Source organism: Platalea leucorodia (assembly GCF_965183815.1).
Source record: "Platalea leucorodia genome assembly, chromosome: 1".
Taxonomy (NCBI): domain Eukaryota; kingdom Metazoa; phylum Chordata; class Aves; order Pelecaniformes; family Threskiornithidae; genus Platalea; species Platalea leucorodia.
In genome coordinates, this window is record NC_138823.1 from 39,886,681 (window position 1) to 39,911,043 (window position 24,363).

The 24,363-nt window shown below is 42.4% G+C and overlaps 1 protein-coding gene across 1 annotated transcript; it reads left to right on the forward strand.

Moving 5' to 3' along the window:
• The first annotated feature begins 2,109 nt into the window (after positions 1–2,109).
• TTPA (alpha tocopherol transfer protein) lies at positions 2,110–24,286 on the forward strand. The gene is made up of 5 exons (XM_082309386.1): positions 2,110–2,390; positions 14,350–14,503; positions 16,594–16,787; positions 19,412–19,522; positions 21,527–24,286. The coding sequence occupies exons 1-5, from the start codon at positions 2,196–2,198 to the stop codon at positions 21,704–21,706; spliced, it is 834 nt and encodes a 277-aa protein (XP_082165512.1). The 5' UTR covers positions 2,110–2,195; the 3' UTR covers positions 21,707–24,286.
• Positions 24,287–24,363: the final 77 nt, after the last annotated feature.

Genomic DNA, 24,363 nt, shown 5'->3' on the forward strand with positions numbered 1-24,363 from the left:
GCATCTGTGGCTGTGGATAAGTCCGTGCTGCAGCAGGTAAACTTTGAAGCATCAGTGGCTGTGCACGAGCTCATGCTGGAGCACCTCAAAGCATGTGGCCATGGATAAGCCCATGACAGGGCAGGTACACCTCTGGAGGGACTGCAACCATGGGTAAGGCCACGTTGGAGCAGGGGCAAGGGGAGGAGTTCATTGCAACGTTAAACCCAATGGTCTGGTCCAAAGGGACCGGGGTGGAGATTGTAATGAAAATACCTTTAAATTGTTGTAACCCATGATTTGGGTTGCATGCCATAGGAATTACTGTAGCAGGAACCATCTGAACCAGTAGAGGACAAGCCTTACAAGAAGCAGTGCAAGTGCAGCAGTGACCAGACCTGAGCTGGCTTTCGTGCCCAATAACTCCATGCAACACACCACCTCTCCTGTCCTGAGTGACCACATAACAGATGGAGCCCAAAGTCATGGACTAAATGAACTCAGTGGACATTTTGTGGACATTTATGGACATTTTAAAGATATTTTATAGGGGTGCTCCATAGACTAAGGGAATGATATCTCTGTGTTGTATCAAAGGATGGGAAGGGGGGTGGTGGTTAATGAGGATGTATTGGATAGTGTGGTACCTGAGTATGACGTAAATGGTATGGAATAAGGGGTGGAGAATGTGCTGCTTTTGGCTGGGATACAGTTAATTTTCTTCAGAGTAGCTAGCATGGGGCTGTGTTTTAGATTTGTGCTGGAAACAGTGTTGAGAATACAGGGATGTTTTTGTTATTGCTGAGCAGCATTTACACAGCGTCAAGGCCTTTTCTGCTTCTCACCTCACCCCACCAGTGAGCTGGCTGGGGGTGCACAAGAAGATGGGAGGGGACACAGCCGGGACAGCTGACCCCAACTGACCAAAGGGCTATTCCATACCATATGATGTCATGCTCAGCATAGAAAGCTGGGGGAAGAAGAAGGGACACACACACACACACACACCTTTGGAGTGATGGCATTTGTCTTCCCAAGTAACCATTACACATGGTGGAGCCCTGCTTTCCTGGAGACGGCTGACCTGCCTGCCGATGGGAAGTAGTGAATGAATTCCTTGTTTTGCTTTGCTTGCGTGCATGACTTTTGCTTTACCTATTAAACTGTCTTTATTTCAACCCATGAGTTTTCTCACTTCTACCCTTCTGATTCTGTCCCCCAACCCACCGGGGGGGAGTGAGCAAGCGGCTGCATGGTGCTTAGTTGCCAGCTGGGGTTAAACCACAACAATATAGAAAGCCAGAGAAGGGGAAGATAATCTGGAGCAAAGTTTTGTAAACCTTTTAATAGGCCTAAGTATGCCTTATAAATTGTATGTTAAATGAAGTAAGGCTTTTAGCCTAAGTAGGCCAGAGAGATCTCAAAGGAAACCTAATCAAAGGAAATGGTTATAATAAAAATACTAATAGCAGCAATGAACTCTTCACCTTAGATAATTGAACTCACTGCTGGACAGCAAAGTTGGACTGAAGTTGAATTCAATTTCACCATCCTTTCTGCAGGCAGAGTGGATATATTTCTATGACTGTATATTTATGTTAATGATTAGGTGCTCCGAGGCAGTTTTCCACCAACACCAATCTCTCCTTTCACAGCAGTTCCCAGCTGCAATGAGGTTGCAGCTTTTTGCCATTTAATCTCTGAAGACGGATATTTTTTGCCTAAAAGGCAGGCCCCCACCCTTAGCGGTTGCCAGGGGTCCGCGATGAGCAGCCTGCGGCCGGCCCTGCCGCGCCGTCTGCCCCCGCCCGGCCACCAGCGCTGCGGGCCGGGCCGGGCCGGGCCGGGCCGCGGGGCCTCCCTGGGGCGAGGCCGCACCTCTCCCTCCGAGGAAGAGCAGACACGGCTCTTTTTTTGGAGCTGCAAGCGAAAAGCAAGATATGGGCTTAAAGCGTCAAATTCTAAAAACCGGTGAAGTCCATAAGCGTGAAAAAACCACCCCAGAAGATTAACCGTCGCAGCCGGGCCGGCTGGGAACGCGGCACACCTGCCTCCTCCCCTCTGCCCCTCCGGCCCGGGAGGGTGCTCAGGGGTTAAGCCCCGCCGGGGGCGGAGGCAACCCGGCCCGGCTCCGCCGCGGCTGGGTTTCCAATGGGACCGGCGAGGCGGCGGGGCTGAGCGCCGCCGTGCCCTCGGAGCCGGCCGGCAGCGGCGGGATGTCGCAGGGGCCGGCGGACGCGGGGCGCCTCAACGACCTGCCCGACCACTCGCCGCGGGTGCGCAGCGCCGTCGCCGAGCTGCGGCGGCGGGCGGAGGCAGAGCCCGGCCAGCGCTGGCCGCAGCCCCTCGCCGACTCCTTCCTGGTGAGGTTCCTGCGCGCCCGAGACTTCCACCTGGACCTGGCCTGGAGGGTAAGGAGGGCCGGGGGCAGCGGGCGCTGCCGGTGGCTCCCCGCGGGGCTGGGGGGCTCCCGCCATCCGCTGAGGGCAGGGAGAGGGCGACAGCCTCTCCTTCTGTGCGGAGAGCCCCCGCGGCGGCTGTCAGCCGGCGGGCCCGGCCCGGGGGCCTCCCAACCGCCCGCTGGCGGGGCGGGGTCCCCGGGCCCACCGGGCCTCGCACCCCGCGGCCCCGCCGCCTCCGGGGGGCCTCGCCTCAGGCCCAGGGGATGGCGAGGCACGGGGTAGCTTGGGGGGATCGAGCAGCGGGGGGGTGTGGGGTGTGGGTGGGTGGTTATTGCTGGACAGAGCTGGCGGGCGCGGGTGTCAGGTGGGTGAGCTGCGCTGCTTGGGTCGGCCACGGCCGAGCAGGGAGTTTCAGGGTGTAACTAATTGCTTGTCACGCGTGGCTTCAGCGTGGTGCCGTATAGCCGTGCGGTATCGCGGCTAGCTTTGTGCGGTCTCGATGAGGTAACGTAAAGGTTGCGGTAAGTGTGGTAGAGTCACGTAATGTAGAAGTTACGGTAAGTGTGGTAAGGTCACAACTCTAAGGAGGAAACAATTTCCTTTAAAGGACATCCTTCCCATGCTTATCAGGCTCAGATTACTTGTTACTAGTAATATTACTAGTTCGCTACCGATTTATAATTACTCTAACGTAAAGCTATGAGTAAAAACTTCTTTTCTTTTGGAGTTCAGTCATTTACAACACTCCTTTCAGGCTTTGGTAAGTTTTATTACTTTCCTGGCTGTTTGTATGGCTCTGCCATACAGACAGTGCGTGCATAGTTTTAATGTACAAAGGTAGAAATTGTTATTAATTGTTTCTTTTTTTACAGAAAGATTGACAACCACTAACTCTTCTGAAGATAAAGTATTTCCAAATCTTCCCAGGGCAAAAGCACTTATTCACTTGTGCCAACTGGAAACTGTTTTACTGGAATTTGATGTTGGTGATATAGCATTGCCCAACAGACCTCACCTTTTAGTTTCTGACTTCTCTGCACTGTAGATTTTCCAAGTTTAGTTACCATAAGAGAAGATTGATTGCATATGGATACATTGCAGAATCAGGGTAGCTAAACAAGAATGTGAGAAATTAAACTAAGCCCTTAATCACAAATAGCTTTAAAAATTATATTTTGTGTTCTTTTCATTTGGCTTGTAAGACTTGCGTCACAGCTTTAAACCTTTCCTTCTCAGCAGAAGAACTAGCAAGTCAAGTCAGATTAATTTGAGTATTTATGGATCTTTTGCTTGAAGTTCATGAGATTGTTTATATCAGACATGCACTAACAATTGTAGGACTGTGCCTTTTTTTTTTTTCTTTTCCAACAAAAGCCATTTTGTTTTCCTATATTCCTTGGTTCCAAAAAGTAGGGCTTAATGAAGACAATATGTCCTCCTAAATATGCGCTCCTAATTGCATTGCAATTGGTTGTTATTGATAATCCTGTAGACAGGACAGTGGCACTTCAGAATTTGGCCCGTGCGTTTCTGCACTTTGTTGTGATTAATTGTGAGATGTCTTGTAGGTAGGACTAATCTCCAAGAGTGTGGAATCTAAGCTAGGTTTAGAGATGGAGTCTACGAAGTGGCAAATTTCCTATACTCTTCTTGAGAATCAGCCCTCTAGGGCTGGGGACCTGTTTTGGAAAAATTAAGTCTTTTTAGAATCTTTTCAGAATTTCTGAGTCTCTGCAGGCTGCGAAGTTTCTAAATTTCTTGCATGGACACTTCTTTGAACTAAGAGATTCTGATGTTCAAAAACCAGCTGTGTTTAATCTTTCCATCTAGAATTTCAGGTCTCCAAATTCTGTAGCTACTTGTACTTAATCTTCCACATACCAGCTGACACTGGTATGATTACTTCTCTTGCAGCATGGGAAGAAGAAAAGAAGCATTTTTATTATTTTTTTTTTTTTTTAAGGAATGTGTTTATCTGCGATTGGCACATTAAAGCCTGAGAGAATTATTGTGCAAAAATCTGTGGTGGTCATAAGATGTGCGCTCGGACAAGAGCCATCACCAGAAGGGATGCGGCAACGCAGACGGAGCTCCCACTCAAACATGCAGCCACCCAGGTCTCTGGCTGCGGGGGGTGCCAGAACCTTGCTCTGGTGACGGGGCACTGCTGAGACAACACCTGCGTGAGGTGCGAGCAGGTGGAGGATCTGGTCAGCCTGGTGGCAGAGCTGAAAGGAGTAGCAAGACTGAGGATCAGGGAGTGCGAGAGGCAGATAGACTGGTGGAGCCAGTCCCTACCATCCCTGAGATGACCATGCCAGACGGAAGGATCAAGTGAGGGAGAGGCTCCCCTGCCCTTGTACAGTCAGGCAGAGGGAGGGGACCCAAGAGAAGGAGAAGGATGGATGCAGATCCCAGCTTGGCGCAGCAGGCAAATCCTCTCCCGGCCAACCTCACCCCTCCAGGTGCCCTTACACAACAGGTATGAGGCTCTGGAACCTGAGGGCCAGGAGGATGAAGATACAGACAGGGATCCATCCAAAGGGTTGACTGGGGGAAGCAGTCAGCCCCATGCATTGCAACGGCCATCAGCAAGAAAAAAAGAAGGGTAACTGTCATAGGCGACTCCCTTCTGAGGGGAACAGAGGGCCTGATCTGCCGACCGGACCCATCCCATAGGGAAGTCTGCTGCCTATTTGGGGCAAGGATAAGAAACATTACCAGGAAGCTCCCCAGGCTGGTAAAATCATCCAATCATTATCCACTAGTGGTTGTTTAAGTTGGCAGTGATGAGGTAGCTGATAGTGGCATCAAGACAATCACAAGGGACTTTAGAGAGCTAGGGCGGTTGCTTGAAGGATCAGGAGCACAGGTGGTGTTTTCCTCCATCCCATCAGTAGCCGGGAGGCATATGGAAAGGAACAGGAAGACCCATCTCATCAACACGTGGCTTGGGGGCTGGTGCCAGCGACGGAATTTGGGGTTTATCAACCCCGGGGCAGTTTACATGGCACCAGGCCTGCTGGAGACAGATGGGGTTCACCTGTCGCAAAGGGGGAAAAGGATCCTGGCCCAGGAGTGAGCTGGCCTCATTGAGAGAGCTTTAAACTAGATGCGAAGGGGGAAGGGGATAAAACCAGTCTTGCTTGGGATGAGCCTAGGGGTAGCATGCCTGTGTCGGTGAAGAGATCTATAGCCCAACCGAAGTGCATTTACACCAATGCGCGCAGCACAGGCAATAAACAGGAGGAGCTGGAAGCCACTGTGCGGCAGGAAAACTATGATGTGGTCGCCATCACGGAGACGTGGTGGGATGACTCACAGAACCGGAGTGCTGCAATGGATGGCTACAAGCTCTTTAGAAGGGACAGGCTAGGAAGGAGAGGGGGAGGGGTAGCCCTGTATGTTAGGGAGTGTTTTGATTGTCTAGAGCTTAACGACAGTAATGATAAGGTTGAGTGCTTATGGGTAAAGATCAGAGGGAAGGCTAACAAGGCAGATATCGTGGTGGGAGTCTGTTGTAGACCACCCAACCAGGACGAGGAAACAGATGAATATAGTATTCATCAAGCGGTTGGCTGAAGTCTCACAATCCCTAGCCCTTGTTCTCGTGGGAGACTTGAACTTACCAGATATCTGCTGGAAATACAACACAGCAGAGAGGAAGCAGTCTCGGAGGTTCCTGGAGTGTGTGGGAGATAACTACCTGACACAGCTGGTAAGCGAGCCAACCAGGGGAGGTGCCCCGCTGGACCTGCTGTTCACAAACAGAGAGGGCCTGGTGGGCGACGTGGTGGTCGGAGGCTGTCTTGGGCTGAGCGACCATGAAATGACAGAGTTTTCAATTCTAGGAGAGGTAAGGAAGGGGGTCAGCAAAACCGCTACCCTGAAGTTTAGAAGGGCGGACTTTGGGCTGTTCAGGAGTCTGGTTAACAGAGTCCCTTGGGAAGCAGTCCTGAAGGGCAAAGGAGTCCAGGAAGGCTGGACGTTATTCAAGGAGGAAATCTCAAAGGCGCAGGAGCAGGCCATCCCCATGTGCCGCAAGTCGAGCAGGCAGGGGAGAAGACCGGCCTGGCTGAACAGAGAGCTTTGGCTGGAGCTCAGGAAAAAAAGGAGAGCCTACTGTCTTTGGAAGGAGGGGCAGGCGACTCAGGAGGGAGGAGGAGATAGGATGCAGAATGAAGTCCCAGTTGTTGAAGAGGTGGCAGTCACTGACCTGCTTCTCCACCTGGATGCGCAAAAGTCCATGGGGCCAGATGGGATCTACCCGAGGATACTGAGGGAGTTGGCAGAGGAGCTGGCCAAGCCACTTTCCATCATTTATCACCAGTTCTGGTCAACTGGGGAGGTCCCGGATGACTGGAAGTTAGCAAATGTGACACCCCTCTACAAGAAGGGTCAGAAGGAGGATCCAGGGAACTACAGGCCTGTCAGCCTGACCTTTATGCCAGGGAAGGTCACAGAGCAGGTCATCTTGAGTGCCATTACGCGACAAATGCGGGACAACCAGGAGATCAGGCTCAGCCAGCATGGGTTTATGAAAGGGAGGTCCTGTTTCACTAACCTGGTCTCCTTCTATGACAAGGTGACCCGCTTAGTGGATGAGGGGAAGGCTGTGGATGTTGTCTACTGGGACTTTAGTAAGGCCTTTGACACAGTCTCCCACAGCATTCTCCTGGAGAAGCTGGCTGCTCATGGCTTGGATAAGTGCACTCTACGCTGGGTTAAAAACTGGCTGGACGGCTGAGCCCAGAGAGTGGTGGTGAATGGAGTCAAATCCAGTTGGCGGCCAGTCACAAGTGGTGTTCCCCAGGGCTCAGTGTTGTGTCCAGTCCTGTTCAACATCTTCATTGATGATCTGGATGAGGGGATTGAGTGCACCCTTAGTAAGTTTGCAGATGACACCAAGTTGGGTGGAAGTGTCGATCTGCTGGAGGGTAGGAAGGCCCTGCAGAGGGACCTGGACAGGCTGGATCGTTGGGCTGGGGCCAACTGTATGAGATTCAACAAGGCTCAGTGCCGGGTCCTGCACTTGGGTCACAACAACCCCATGCAACGCTACAGGCTTGGGGAGGAGTGGCTGGAGAGCTGCCTGGCGGAAAAGGACCTGGGGGTGTTGGTTGACAGCCGCCTGAACATGAGCCAGCAGTGTGCTCAGGTGGCCAAGAGGGCCAATGGCATCCTGGCCTGTATCAGGAATAGTGTGGCCAGCAGGACCAAGGAGGTGATAGTGCCCCTGTCCTCGGCACTGGTGAGGCTGCACCTCGAGTACTGTGTTCAGTTTTGGGCCCCTCACTACAGGAAGGACATGGAGGTGCTGGAGCGTGTCCAGAGGAGGGCAACGAAGCTGGTGAAGGGTCTGGAGCACAAGTACTATGAGGAGCAGCTGAGGGAGCTGGGGTTGTTTAGTCTGGAGAAGAGGAGGCTGAGGGGAGACCTCATTGCTCTCTACAGCTAGCTGAAAGGAGGTTGTAGCGAGGTGGGGGTCGGTCTCTTCTCCCTAGTAACAAGGGATAGGACGAGAGGAAATGGCCTCAAGCTGCACCAGGGGAGGTTTAGGTTGGACATTAGGAAAAACTTCTTCACCGAGAGGGTGGTCAAGCATTGGAACAGGCTGCCCAGGGAAGTGGTTGAGTCTCCATCCCTGGAGGTATTTAAAAGCTGGGTAGATGTGGTGCTCGAGGACATGGTATAGATGGCCTTGGCAGTGCTAGGTTAATGGTTGGACTCGATGATCTTAAGGGTCTTTTCCAACCTTGACGGTTCTATGATTCTATGTATATTCACCTAACCCAAGTCTGATCTCATGCAGAGGTTATGTTGGTACTTCATCCTAGACAGAGCCCTCCTGCCATTAGTCCAGACAGTGGCTGCTCCCTCCCATCCTGGTTCGATGTTGCCTCTCAGTTTGGAGTTCAGGCTGATACAGTCCCTTCTTGCCCACTGGGCTCCTGGGTACTACTGCATCGTACTTGTAGAGCAGCTAAGGGATAATCAAAGTTTGTGGCTCTGTCAGTGCTTATAATCAAAGGTCTTCAAGCTCTTGTCAAGCATCTTTCTTAGTATGGGCTCATACTTTGCCTTAAATATGAATCAAGAGTCTGGCAACTGTCCAGACTGTTTATCGATGCATTCCTGGTTAATATTTGACACAGATTTATCTGATTTCAGTTTATCAAAGTTTGAAAATGCTTCAGAAAATAATAATCAGGTAGATTGTGGCAGGACATTCTGCTTCTGAATCTTTTATGATGATTCCTTCCAACAGCAATCTTTTACATTTTTCCACTCGCAATTCCAGACTTGCTTTCAATTACTGATCTATTGATACGTGTCATGCTAGAATAAAATCCACCACTGAAACAGGTAGCTGGAATTGAAGAACTTGAAGAAGAGCTAGAACTGTCTGTATTTTTTAAAGCCAATCATTATTCAATTAAGCTCAGTAACAGACTATTCTCAAGTTAGAAGAGAATTCTTTTTCTGCATTTAGAATCACAGGGAGGATTAAACTTGGCCCAATGCCTTATCTTAGAAAGTGGCTGGAAATGTATGCATGAACCCAAACCACTTAAGTATGGGCTCCAGAAGAAGAGGTGAAGTTAAGCAGATAGCTTCAATGAAAGAATTTCAAATGCATGAATGTTATTGGTAAGAAAGTGTTAAGTCAGTCTATGAAATACTGGCAGACTTCAGGAATGAATAGCAAGTCCTTTGACACAGGCTAACAGTAACTGTCAAACAACACAACAAACCTTCAATAGGTAAATAAGAATTTTTCTTATCCTGTGAGACTTCTAGGCAATACTTCCCTACCAAAAATTAACACTCAGAAGGAACAGTGTTATATCATTACAGTGTATTCTGTGCCTTTGTAATCCCTGTGGGACATAGAGGTAGGGATCAGATGTTAATGCTGCAAAAGATTTTAGTCTGGATATAAATTCGTACCTGAGCTGAGCATGTTGTTTGCTCATTTATTTGTACAGATACACCTGCATACTATATATGCTGTAAACTGAGAAGCAGGGCCACGAGTCTCCATTAATTGTGCTAAAGCAGTGGGTTTATATATCGCTTTCTAAACGTACCAGCTATGTGTGTATGTTTGACTTCATTGTTGTGATCAAAAACACCGTCACTCGGATTCAGTAGTGATATGTGAAATCTGGAGAACTACCATCTCCTTTCCTCCATAAATCTTTTTGCCTAGTGCCTTTTATTACATCCTTGCATTGCATTCCACAACTCTTGTATAAGGCTAATTCTCGGTGACTTGGGGATACTGACTTTTTGTACTTGAAATAGATTATACTCTGGGGAAACGAATTAAAATCTTTAAATTCGGTAAAAATGCAACATTGAAACCCTATGCCAAGAGATGTTTTCATAACATACTATTTAGACTTTTGTAAGTATTGTTTTTATGGCACTCAAAACTGTCTAGGATCCTTTTAGAAGTTCTGGTTGATAGGAAGGTATATAGGCAGACTTGGTCTTTGTCCTGCATTTGACTTATGGAGGAATCAGCTCTTCCTAGTGTGTTATACTGCAAATACGTTGCTTAGAATAACTATGATATACAAGAAGGATTGTTTTCCATAGTGTCAAACGTACTGCTGAGTCTCAGGCATTATCTCTGAGGATCTTCACATCATTCAAATATAAATACCAAGTTTAAATCAGTTACTTGGCTGCTTTTCTTCCATCAATACAGAAGGATTCCTCAAAAAGGATGGAAGAGCCCCTATTAGGCTCTCTGGCCTGACTGTTGAGGAAACGCAAATCAGTCAGCCAGTCTTTCCTTTGTGCTAAGCCAAATGACTCAACTTACGCATGTGCCAGTCTTCTCCCAACTAGCAAAGAGGTAATGCATGTGAAATTGGGAAAGTTCTATGTCTGTATAAAAATATTTTAAATTCTTGGTCTGTGTATACCATATGTTTAAATTCTGTGTGTAGCTATATACACATATATAAAAAAAATAAAATATATATGCACAGAGGTGTATATTTACGTGTGTGTGTATATATATATATTTATATTCTAAAGTCTGAGCTCTTGGTTTCTCCTCCAAAGATTGCCAGGAGAAAACGTTTTTTTTTCTAAACATCACGTGCATTGGTACAACTGCTGATAGAGCAGAGGCCTAATTCTGTCTAGCATCCTTGTTAATATGAATAAATAGTTATTATTCCAGAAAAAAACCCTAATTTACATATACAAATACATTGGTTTCTGTAACAAGCACATTGTTTTCTAGTTTTTTTAATTCTGAGTAAAGTACTAAGTTCACTTTGTTTTGTAGCACATGAATCTTGGATTAATCAGTAACTTTATCATCTCTGATGTTAAGAAATCTGGAACTATCCCCAACAGACCTCAGGAAAAAAACTCTTAATTAATGCTTAACTCCAGACACTGGAGTTTTTCATCCAGCTTTCCCCATTTATCAAGTTGTCTTGCATCTATTTTCAGAGGCTGAGTGGATGCTAAGTAGGTTATTCAGTTTATAAACACAGATAATTATACATTGAGATGTTTCCCTTGTGTTACAAGTAAATTTTTTTATACCCTGTTTTTCCTGATACTAGGTTGCTTCATCTTCTATATCCAGACTGATTGTTATATATATTTATGTTTTTCCTTGCTGTCTTTACTAAAAAAATATTTCCACATTTTAAAAATATTTCATGTGAATTTCTCTGTTTAAACAATGTTAAACTAGAAATTTTCAAAATAAAGTAAAACTGTAAGTACACACTGCTGGTTTTTGAATTCTATTGTATGTTTAAGGATTACTCATGTAAGTAGCTGTGTGTGACTTGAATATGTCCAGCAGCTAAGAAAGGGATTGTTTACATAAGAAAAATTTAGAGAATAGGTCCAAAAACTAGCTGTAGATGCTGTGGAAGGTTGTCTAATGATAACCTTGACTTAAGTTCTAAATCATTTCAGGTAATTAGATTAGGTTTTCACATGAGAACTCTTCAGCACTTTGTGGCTCTCTGGCCAAGGGAAGTATGTTTGGAGCTTAGCCATGTTATGTGTTTAACAGATGTACCACTTGCCCACGTCATGGAAGGTGTCAGAAGTATTCCATCCATATATTTACTCCTTAATGGACTCACCAGTAGATAAATTTTGTATTCCGTAAGGGTCTTGAGTGTGTCACAAGCTGCGAACATCATTCCCTTTCTCCCAAGGTCCAGAACTTAAATCCTTGTTACTTCCAACTTGGAAAATGTAAATATTCATGAAAATGAGAAACTAACTGTACTGACAAGATAGGATTATTTAGGGTGTTGAGTGAATGTGTCATTTTTATGCTCATCTTGGTTTTGGCAGGCAGCTCGTCAAAAAGATGTTTAAAATATTTATGTAATAATTAGGTTCATTAAGTAGTGGTACAACAGATTTTAGAAGAAAACAGAGAAATGACAAAGCTACAGATGTTTGCATAGTTGTTTTGAGGGTGGTTTTGTATTTTTCTGCTGCTTATGTGTCTGTATTGGAAAGACTAAGGAAAAGAACATACTATGTTGACAGTGCTGTCTGGTTGGCACAAAGCGGTTGGGATTGCTCAAACGGTGCCCTTTGTAGAGAGTCAAGCACTAACAGAGTGAGATAATCAGAGTACCTCATCAGGCCTGCCTTTGCAATCAGTGAATTGCTATTCCACAAATCAACTGACTTTCCCTACTCCCCCCCCCCCCCAACCTTTTTTGTTTGTTTGTTTTTAAGTTAGCCTAGACTAGAACTGATTTAATACAGTCAAAAGGCTTCTAGTAAAATTCTCCTAATGGTTACATATTTCTGTCTATGGTGTATGGTTTAGGATGAGGCTTTTATCAACTTTCTCATTGCCAAATCAAATGCGATTCTAGTGTGGCAGATGAACTTTTTCATTTTTGTACCTACAAATACATATTTATAGGTGCTATTTCCATGATGGATATAGATAACTTCTGATCAGTATATCATCTATTTGTAAGTAAATTCTGCTGACAAACAGTAATGCCTTATAAATAGTTTTCTTATGACAGTTCGTTTGAGAGACCTTCAAAATAATTCAAGACCTTCATCTGAGCAGAAAAGCCTTAAGCTGAAGAAGAAGTGTATGTTTTATGTAAAACAATACAAGGAACTTGAAAGTAGAGGGACGGGTAAGAAATAAGACTAATTATCAAACACAAGCATCCCATGAGGTACAGGATGATGAGTCTCGGGTCTCCCTCCAAGAGTCTGTAGGTAAGCATCAGCATAGCTGATACTGTGATCTTCCAAGAGATGAATTCAGTATCTACTGAGGTTCCTTCTGACCGTTCTTTCTATGAAAATTGTGAAGAAAATTATACTTGCATAGAAACAAGAAATTTGTAATTTATTTAAGGTTATGTTTTATTAGTTGGAGCTGACAGTTTTTTTAACTGTAATGTTTCTGTTGTGAAATATGGAGTAATTGAGAAATTAATAAAAATTTAATTTCTGTTGATACAAATTAACAGAAATAAAAACTGTTGGTTGATGCTTTTGTTGTGGTGAACACATTTTGTGAAACTGTGCTGAGGATCGGATTGGTTTTGCTGTTTGGTGAAATATAGTAACAATTTGAAAGGCTAGCCTGTGCATGCTACCTTTGAGATTTAAACCTACATTTCAGTTTGTTGTGAAACAAGGTACTGAAAAATTCTAATTCTCTTAGCTCCTTTGAAGGTCTCAGGTTAGAAGTCTAAACTGTAGTTATTTAGGAAATTTTAATACAAAATCTAAGTTACTTGCCATAGCTATCCCTCTACCCTCCAAACTTAGTGCTAGAGAACTTAGCATGGGTGATACAGCAGAGGCAGAATTGATGAACTGGGAGGAAGCTTTTTAGAAGATAGTCTTGCATAGCTTCCCACTTACCTATGCAAAATGGCTTAAATAAATTTTAGTTGCAGGGCATAGCAGTTCATTTTCTCCACCGCCACTTAATTAATATTAAAGGTGAAACAGTAATTAGACTTGGAAATTGGAACTACTGCATCACCAACTTAATTTTTCATGATCCATCTCTAAGATGACCTTTCACGGTATCACCTGTAATTTCTCTACATAGATGTTACCTCAGAAAGGAACACCTTTAATTGACTCTTCCTTAGAGTTAGGCCATCGCCTTTCAACACACAGCCCTTCCTGTGCCTTAGACATGCTAGCTTATGATGCTGCCTTCCAGCCTTGGGAACCAGGGTGATCATGTCCCTGATAATGGACAGGATGTCTGTTGTAGCAAAACAGGTTCTCGTTATGTCCCTGATAATGGACAGGATGTCTATTGTAGCAAAACAGGTTCTCATTATTTCCACTCTAGGGGAGGGAAATTGTTTAATGGGTAATGGACCCAGTACGTTGTTATATTCTGCCATTTCAGAGGGGTAGGAGGGACTTTGAAAATGTGCTTTAGACATGCTGATGATCAAATCTGTTTCAAATACTAAACTGAAATTACTCTGTGTACAAAATGGGCCCATACTTTGCAGGGGTGGGATGTGGGGTGGGATGGTGAAGGGGGAATGTTCCTCTAAGATTTTGCACATCTAAGTTCAACAAATCCTGAACAAATCTGATGCAGTATCAAACGGAATAATCCTAAATGTAACCTGAGTAAGAAACCTGGGTTTAGATGTATTTTACATAGAAACTACTCGCTTTTTCTCCATATTCCAGTTTTCTGACGCAAAATGACAACTGCAGTCCATTAACAAGTTGACAGGATTCTAAATTCATCATAACTTAACTCACTTATTTGATCCAGTATAGCAACCTTCTACTACTAGGAGGGATTTGATTAAAATACGCAATGAACTGATAGCTAATTTAATGAATTAAACCTCTGACTGTGACCATATGTTGAAAACACATTTTTAACTGTGCTCTTCATGTAATACCTGATGGCTATCTGTCATCCACATTTATTTTTTTCCAGTTATTGAAGAATTACCAGAAGTGGAGAATTGAATGCCCAGAAATAAGTGCAGATTTACAACCATCTTCTGTTCTTGGTCTTTTGCGTGCTGGCTATCATGGAGTCCTGAGATCAAGGGACCCGCATGGAAGCAAAGTTCTGATGTACAGAATTGGTGAGTCACAAAATTGCTTGGACCTGTTTCACACCTGGCTCTGGCACTGAGGCATTTGTTTTGTTTTGTGGGTTTTTTGTTTTGTTGTGGTTTTGTTGTTTTTTTTTTTTTTTCCTTTAATTATCACAATTTGAGCAGCAAAATAAAACTATTTTATGGGTACAACACCAGGGGTTGATAAAATTAGATAATGTCAGAATGTCTTAAGTAGAAAGGTAACATATTTATGTTCCCTGTTAAGAATACCTTTACATTAATATAAAGGTGAGCTTATTGAGCTGTAACAGTTATATCATTTGATTTATATATTGGTATGACTAAAAAGCTGTACAATCCTTTATGAAGAACTTTCTTTTTAGTGGAATTCTTGTCTGCATCAAAAAAAGTCCTAAGGTTAAAACCCTAAAACTTGCAAGAATATGTGGTTATTTGGGTCTGAGTGTCTCAACGATTATTTGTTTCCAGGCGGATTTTCAAAGCCATGTGCTAAGACTGTGGTATTGGTGCACGTGCAGCACAGGTTCAGGTCCCTCTGCAGGGCCTTCCTCCCCTCCAGCAGATCGACACTTCCACCCAACTTGGTGTCATCTGCAAACTTACTGAGGGTGCACTCAATCCCCTCATCCAGATCATCAGTGAAGATGTTGAACAGGACTGGACCCAACACTGAGCCCTGGGGAACACCACTCGTGGCTGGCCACCAACTGGATTTGACTCCATTCACCACCCCTCTCTGGGCTCAGCCATCCAGCCAGTTTTTAACCCAGCGCAGAGTGCACTTACCCAAGCCGTGAGCAGCCAGCTTCAGTTTAGATGTGGATAAGAAGTTCACTGGGTTTTTACTGTTTAGATGTATCCAAAGAGCCCTATCTAACAACACGCTGAAGATCCTAGGTTTGTTTCATTCACTCCCAAAAGTCTTTTAAAAAAGGTGTAGTGAAATGATCACGTGTCGTGGTTTAACCCCAGCCAGCAGCTGAGCCCCACACAGCCACTCGCTCACTCCCTGACCGGTGGGATGGGGGAGAGAATTGAAGAGTAAAAGTGAAAAAATTTCATGGGTTGAGATAAGAACAGTTTAATAATTGAAATAAAATAAAATAGTAATAATAATAACAACAATAATAATAATGATAAAAGAATATACAAAGCAAGTGATGCACAATGCAGTTGCTCACCATCTGCTGACCGATGCCCAGCCAGTCCCCGAGCAGCAGCCCACTGGCCAGCTTTCCCCTAGTTTATATACTGAGCATGACATCATGTGGTATGGAATATCCCTTTGGCCAGTTTGGGTCAGCTGTCCTGGCTGTGCCCCCTCCCAGCTTCTTCTGCATCTCCAGCCTCTTCAGTCGGTAGAGCATGAGTGTAAGCACTACTTAGCAACAGCTAAAACATCAGTGTGTTATCAACATTATTCTCATACTAAATCCAAAACACAGCATTATATCAGCTACTAAGAAGAAAATTAATTCTATCCCAGCCAAAACCAGGGCAATGTGTTACCGTATTTCTTTGTGTTTGTTTTGGACACAGAAATTATTTTTGCCAACTTTTAAAGAATTGTTTTAATATCAGCTGGTCCAGTAGAAAATAATGCGTCTCTTGCAAAGTTGTGTTCTCTGAAGTTTTCATCTAGGGTTAAGGCTCGTCCCATGTAATTCTTTGCTCAGGCCTCAGGAAAAAAAGTGGGATTCACTGAATCTTGACAGAATTACTGCACTGAAGAAAAATTACATGAATTAGTTGGATTGATGATCTGTAGTTTCTGCTAACATGACTGTTACTGAATTAAGGTGTTCCTGTCAAAACCTTGTACTGGAGGCTACGGCCATAATCGGAACATACTACATTAGGTGGCATCTACAACCATCTACCGTTAGGTGGTACCATCTACAAAAAGAATTCAAAAGATGAGTGACAGAGCAGACACGCAAAATAACTTCTGTACTGGCAAATCTGTTTATTTCAGAGCCTTTGATATTGCTGGTTACTTTTTGTTCCTGAGAAGCACATCAGAAGCAGTAATAAAAAGTACAGGTGTATGTGGCATCCTTGTGGTAATGCAGTGCAATCTATTTACTCGTCAGGACAATGGGATCCCAAGTTATTTACGGCATACGATGTGTTTCGTGTAAGTCTTATCACATCTGAACTCATTGTAAAGGAGATTGAGACTCAGCGGAATGGAGTCAAGGCTATCTTTGATCTTCAAGGGTGGCGATTTGCTCATGCATTTCAAATCAGTCCAGCAGTGGCCAAGAAAATCGCTGCTGTGCTCACAGTAAGTATGACATACTGCTTTATGTGTCTTCATTGCTATAACTCCCAATTTTTCATCTGCCCTAAGTTATGGTAAATTTTCCTTCCTTAGACCTTCTTAGAGTCTATGCAGCTTTAAAGAACAAAATCTTAAATCCATGAAAAGTCAGATAGCTCAGGCATAGGTTGTGCTTGATTTCACTTAAAGTATGTTCTTGTATAGCAGTAAATGTCCTTTAAGCTCTGATGTTTTATAAGAACTCCACCAACCTCTTAAAACACAAGAATTTGTGTAAGAGCAGATGAAGCCCAGTTTTGTAAGGATCTGCGTTTGTTATCCCATTTCATCTCCTCTCTTTGATTCTTTTGTGCATTAACACAACATTCAAAGCTTTTTTCCCCTGAGACTTGGAGAAGATGAGAAATAGCATGTGCTAAGAGTAGTTAAGAGCAAGACAGTACTAACTTGTTACCACTATGGATGATGCTACATAACCATCCAGCTGCTACCAACAGAATGTATAATGTTTACGTTCTGCTAGCTTTTTGCCCCCCAACATGGACATTATTTTGTGCAACTCACTGCTACCTCACCTATTTTTCACAAAACTTCTAGGGACTTCACTATCTTTAAGACTTGTTCCTTTCTCTCAAATTTGGTTGAACTTTGCCAATGGATTTGAGAGGGGGAAAAAAAGGAACAAAAGAAAAAAAGAAGGGGACAGAGAATTGACAGGCAAGCTACAGTGTAGTCCTATGATCCCATTTTCGTTCAGAAGTTAGGTGGAAAATCAGTAATAATAAAACTGTTAGCCTATGATGTGGAAATGAGCCAGGAAGATAATCTCTTGCTCTGATAACCTCTGGTAAGGTTCATACCTGAGGTTCAGTCGAAGCTTAGTCATTGAACTAATATCATGAGAACTTCAGCTGTTCTTCCTTTTTGGTATCTACTGTAAAACTTCAGTGAAACCAGCAGGTATTCCCAACTTTCACGTCTAGAATAAGAACTCATGATGTTCATATGATCCTGGGCCAGATCTCATGAGAACAGGACGTGCGAGAGTGTTTCAGTTGATTTCTGAGGTAGTAAACCAGTTGCTAGTAATTTTTTAACCTTGAAACAGAGGAGAAAGGAGGTAGAATAGGATTTGCAATTATGTCTGAAGGTTTCAATCCATTATCTCGAACCAGGAAATTCTTTGAATGCGATGTTTCCATCTTGACCTATTTCAGATTTGTTGCATGTTTTTCAAGCTTCTGAATGTTTATTATAGCTATTGAAAAAAAGGTAGAAAAAAATTGTGTGTTTCCAGTGTTCTTTTCTAAGAAGAGAAATAAGTTTAACTCATTTTTTTCAGATTCCTTTCATCACTTTGAGTTCATATATTTCACCCAGAGATTGTGTTAGTGTTGTTCAATATGCTTATAAGTAAAAATTAAGGAACCTTAGTTTCAACCCTATGTTTTTCTTAAGAAACGTGTCTTGCAAATTACAATCCTGTATGAAGAAACAGAAGTTAATGGAAAGGAAATAGGTACTAAGGAATGGCAAGCATAGTAACATTAGTAAGTGACATCATCTTGAAAAATCTTTATCCCAGGCAAAACCAAACTGTTTTGTGAAAAACGTGATGGTAGACTTTAAGTATATGATAACACATAATTACATGCAGTAAACCTATAATCTGATAGTTTTAAGGTCTTTATCATGCATTAAAATCTAAAAGGAGTTGCGCTGAAGAAATGTGTGGTGTTTAGGTTTTTTTAATCCATTGAACAGTGCATGAAATAATGTGAGAAGAGCTACTGTACTAGTGGGGAGAACTGTTTGTGAGAAGTACCATTTTTATAAGCAGAAAACCTCTGGTCACAGAGGCAGTATCAGTTGGGATATGAATGGAAGCTATACTTTCCTCATTGCATAATGCTGTCTTTGAGCACCACCATATTTTCTTTTAACTTGCAAAGGTCTGGGACTCCTAAATGAATCTTGAATTCAAGTGGAAGTATTTCATATTATAAAGGCTGTATAGCAGATACAATTTTTATTTTTATTACGACAGTAATCTTGTTGTAAAGCTGAACTTCTGACTTGGGCAAATTCCCAGTAATTTCAAGGCTCTAAATTTTATTTATAAGATCTCTAAATTATATTCAGAATTTATTTAACTTAAAGTTAGTAGCTTCAATGGTTTATATTTATATATATTTACATATTATCCTTCAGGCTGTGAATTGCCAATGGAAGCACATGGCTAGATAGTTTTTTGGTAAATTAGCAGCAGAATCTCTGCTGTGAAGAATTTTACTTCTGAGGAAAGGCTAAGCACAAACGTTGTGTACCTTACTTATGTGTAATTTGGTGAGGGCTTTCTTGTTTGTTTGCTGCCTTTTTTTTAATAACCTCTCCTCATATTGTTTTTTGGTTTTTTGTTTTGTTTTGTTTCCGTTCTAATGGGAGGAACAAGATGTGATTTTTCTAAGCATTGTTGGGGCAGAACACTCTGAAGTGCAGGTATTAGCAAGGTCAGGAGGAATACTCTGACCTATGGACTGGATAGTTTTCACAGATTTGTCCTTAACAATAGAATCTTTTCAACAATATTTTCTTTTTCTAATGCTGTTTTTCATATATTTTGACAGGATTCCTTTCCACTAAAAGTTCGAGGTATCCACTTGATTAATGAGCCTTTATTCTTCTACCCAGTCTTCGCTCTAATTAAGCCTTTTCTCACTGAAAAAATAAAAGAACGGGTGAGTGCACACAAATATTTCTTTCTGCAACAAACCCCCTACATGACAATCTGCAGCACTTCCCTTAAGATCTGGTACTCCTGGGCACTGAAGAGGATAAATCATTTTTGTGTGTTAGTGCCACACAGGCCTCCGGAAGCATTTGCAGTTGTCAATAACGTGAGAGTTACAAGTGGTTGCTGTTATCAGCACTCTAAAGATAAAAAACAGTGTGACACAGAGAGGTTAACTGATTTGCTTGAGGTCACACAGCAATTCTTCTGCGGGGCTAGGAAGAAGTAGGTCCCGGATCTCCCAACGCTCTGTCTATAAATGACAGTGAGAAACTGTAACTGAACAGTGATGTTATGCTCCAAGTTGTGCAGAATTAGTAGAAGACAACTTCTTCATTCTGAAAGACCTGCAGAGGCATTTATGCATCAAAAATAGGTCAGGCTTGAGTTCAAAATTTCTTTCCAAATAGCTTCTTAGTTGTTTTAAATTGTTTTGCAGTTTTAAATCTGAAAACCCTGTTTGAATTTGGATGCAAAAGCATGCCAAGAATTCTGGCAGAACTCTGGGTTTTGTAGCATAGGAAGAATATTGGAGGTTCCAGCTGGCAGAAAAGGAAATACTGTGAAGTGTTAACAGCAGGACTAAGGTACAAAATAAGCAGCACTGCCTGTTGTTATTCCCACTCCGAAGCCTCTTTGTCTCAGCACATGGATCTTGTGCATTTGCAGTAGCCAGTGCACTTGAGGACAGTAGATGCAGATTTTTCTGGTCACTATTGGCCATTATTTGCCAGTTCCTTTTTCCTAGCACATAGGTTTTAGTTACGGGAGAGAGGCAGGATCGTTTCTGCTGGCCTTGTGCAGTCAGTCCCTCACTCTGAAAAGATGATGAAGTGAGGATGTTCCAGCAGCCTGATGCCATGGCCCTTCTCTCACACTAATAACGGCGAAACAAGCCCCTATCACCTGATCCAGCTCAGACTATCTCAGGCTAGAACTCAAAAAGCAGAAAAGGGGGCAGATGGACAGTAAAGGCCTGAAAGAAAACAAAACAGATATCCCAGGTCATGAAATGGAACAGAAGCAGATTGGCTTGTCTCCTGGCTTAGAGTTTCAGGTATGATCTGAAAAAAAAGCCTCTAAGGACCAGTTCCTCATACCTTCATAGGAATAATTACTATTCACTCATTATCTTACTTCCTGATGAGAAAGTGTTAGATAAAAGGCAGCCAGCTACCTTTTGAGTACATATTCTTGTAGTCTTTGTGTCATAATAATTGCAGAAAATTCTTGTCAAGTGTTAATAAGAGGCCTATAAAAGTTTCTGACTGGAAGTAATGAACAAGGCTTCAAAATAGCTACAATAAAGCAAGAAAAGAAGAATCAAAACTACAGTATTACAAGGGTTAAAGTGGAGGAGTAGTCCAGGATCTCATTTCAGCTGGAACTGAAACATAAGGACTGAGATATAGATTCTTCTGAATATCCTCCTTGGCACCTGTCTGAACCTACCTACATACTACATAATGTGGGGTTTAAATACATATGGCGGGAACAGATACGAATGGCCAGGAGCCAAACACGGTTCTTTTCTTGGAAATGACTGAAAAGCAAGTACATGATGTCTATCATGACAAGACCAAACCCCAGTCTTCCCATGGTTGAGGTCACTTTAGCTGTACGGATGTAACGTGTACCCTCATCAGTGTTGCTAAACCAGTCTGGAACAAGCGTGTAGTTAGTTTCTGCTCCTGTGCTTGCAGCTGCATAAAATGCAGTTCTCTGGTTGTAGTCCATGCTTCATCAAGCTGCAGACACTGAGCAGGACAGAGTTTGAGCACCCATGGGAAGCTCACTTACATCGTGGTACTTCTTCATTTAAGGAGCTCATTATGAACAAGTACACTTGTTTAGTCGAACCAAGCTGGTGGCTTCAGCTCTTGCACTGCCTGTTTTCACTCAGTAGTCTAGCATTCATACCCAAGTAAATGCTTTTCGTATTTTGTTTTAGGTGCATATGCATGGAAATAACTACATGCAGAGTCTGACTGAACACTTCCCGGTCAGCATTCTCCCACAGGAATATGGTGGGGAGGAAGTCTCCATTGAAGAGCTGGCCAAGGAATGGACTGAATTTATAATGGCATCTGCAGATTATCTTCAGAGCATTTCTCTGCTTGCCCAGGAATAACCTTACTACAGTATTATAACAGTTCTTGAACACTGGAAGTGGAAATAGGTTTAATACGAAATCTGTCATGTAAACTTGAAATTACTGTAAATGAAACCAGTATGTCTTTGGAGGGCACTGAGTATTATATTGACTGCACTTTTATACTAACTGGAGTCTATCAATACGTACGTCTGAAGAGATTAATGAATTCTACATGTTTGCAATACTGTTTGTAATTGATTAACTTCTGTGCCAAAATGCTGAATAGTGCATTGGATATCAGAGATCGATACTGCTTCTGTTAAGTCTTTGAAGACAACTCATCTGTAATAATGCAGTCCGGAACCTTATGCCTAGCTCTTGTATCTTGGCTCGTGAAGGTGATAGGATACAAAAAAGAACAGAACGTGAATTGAGTAGACTAGTTTGTTGCAGAAGTATGACTACAGGGCTAATTTACAAGGAGTGAAAAGAGGCTGCTTTTTGGATTGATTCTCAGGGAAAATGGCTGTTTTGTTGGTTTGTGTCAAATTGAAATTAGTCAGCAATAGCGAGACGTTAATCTTTCTACTGCTTGTGCAACTTCTCTTTTTGTGCTAGTTAACACAGTAATCATTCAATTTTATAGAGGAAGATAGGGAAAACACCATGTACCTGTTCTTCAAAGGACAGTGTGAATCAGGAGGAGGAGCTGGCAAGAGTCAAAACAACCTTGAAAATTCTGATTTTCTTTCTTCAAAGAGATACTGTCTATGGACAAGCTATAAGCAACTCAGATTATGATCACCTTTAATTCCTACTGTAGAGCACTACAGAGGTCAAGAGCTATTAGCTGTTTGCAGTATCTATTTGTTTTGGAGGGTAAAGTAGGTTGCCCTTTGCGGATATGAACTTTAGAAGTATTTGTTGTGTGGTTTAAGGGTGCTTGTAGGTCACTTTGGACTTCAGCGCAGGAGATGCTGGGTATCTTCCATTTTATTTTCAGAAAAGTAATTGGCAACTCGCCAGTCTATGTCTTCTGTGGGGCACTGGAAAAAATGATTTTTTAATTTCCATTGAGCCCTCTTCTCTATTTTTGTAGGGGTAATGAAAAAAAAAATCTGTCTATACTTATTGAAAACAGATTTTTTTTTTTTTTTTTTTAAGGGACATGATTCAGGTATGAACACTGCATGTGTAAAAGCCATCACTCACATCACATAGCAGTATCATCCTGCAATCCTCAGTATTTCCTAATCTAAAACATTGTTTTACTTTTCACTCAGTTTTTTTGTTAAAAGCTCTGTTACTACACCAACTCTTAGAGTTCATTCACCCAATTTTTAGCTCTATTTTGTAATAAGCCAGGAGGTCTTTGCATAAACATTATATATTTAAGCATTCCATATGAATCTTCGTATAAATGAGTCCATAACAAATACTTTGTTTCTCAGGTAGCTAGAAATGCTTCAGTTAGTTTGGAATCTTTAGGACGTTGGGATGTTATATTTACATATGCTTAGGGGAGAGAAGTGAGACTATCCTATTAAATCAGAAATGTCTTATTTTAGATTATCATTAATACTGCATTATTGCAAAAGCCATTGGAAGCTATTCTTTATTAGCAAGAGGAACATCTATGAAAGGCCCATAGGGTACTTGGTGGTAGTTTCTTCTGCTGTGGTGAGGTCGATGCCAGATAGAAAATTCTTTCAAAACTGACAAGGACTCTTAATTTTTTTTTTTCCTTCCAATTCCCTCATTTCCTCAAGTGCATTTTTCATTCTTCTCTTTCAGATATCTTTGATACGGAGCCTAAATTTAAAGAAACATTTTTCAGATACATTTTCATATATTTTGTATATCTTTCTTTTTCTCAGATTGAACTACTTTGTGATATAAAAGCTCCTTAAATAGAGGAGTTCAGTGAAGGGCTAATTCTTCTTTATAAGAAAATAAACTAAGTAGTCAGGCATCTGGCAATTCTTCAGGTGTGTAACTCAAGTTCTGAATCATTTACGAACTGGAGAACTGAAGCTATTGTCTTAATTTTACGCTCTTTCAATTTTGATCCTTGACTGTAAACTACGTAAAGGAATGAACTGTGTTTCAGTGAACAGGGAAATTAAAACTTTTCCCATGAAACCAATCTCTAATCATTGCTGGTTTATGTAGCAGAGACTTTGTGTGATTGCATATATATATGCACATGGACAAAATTTAGCTCGTTTTCTTTAAATCTTCATTTGGACTACACCAGCTCTATGGATATAAAGTCCTAAATGTCTTCAAAAATATCCTGAATCGATTCTTAAATGGTAATGTGTTTGAATAACACAAGAGTTAGAGCACTGAGTGCAGTTATTTTTTCATGAACTCTTAAGTATTTTTTAATGTTTACATGTTATGTAGAAGGTAGGAACTCTATGTAAGGGACAATTGCAGTTGCTGATGAGGACACAAGATAATTGGGACATTTGCATAATGAATGGAAGAGGTATTGGTATGATGGGCATAGCAGCTTTGAGCTGCGGAGTCAACAAAACACAAAAGTAAAAATCTCTAAGCGCATTATTCTTTAAGAATATCGGGAGTGCCTCTGCAAAAAGTAAGTTGCTGATAAATGATGCAAATATAATTGACTACTTACTGTAAGCACAATGGAATGCACAGTGTTTTTTAATTTTTTACGTATT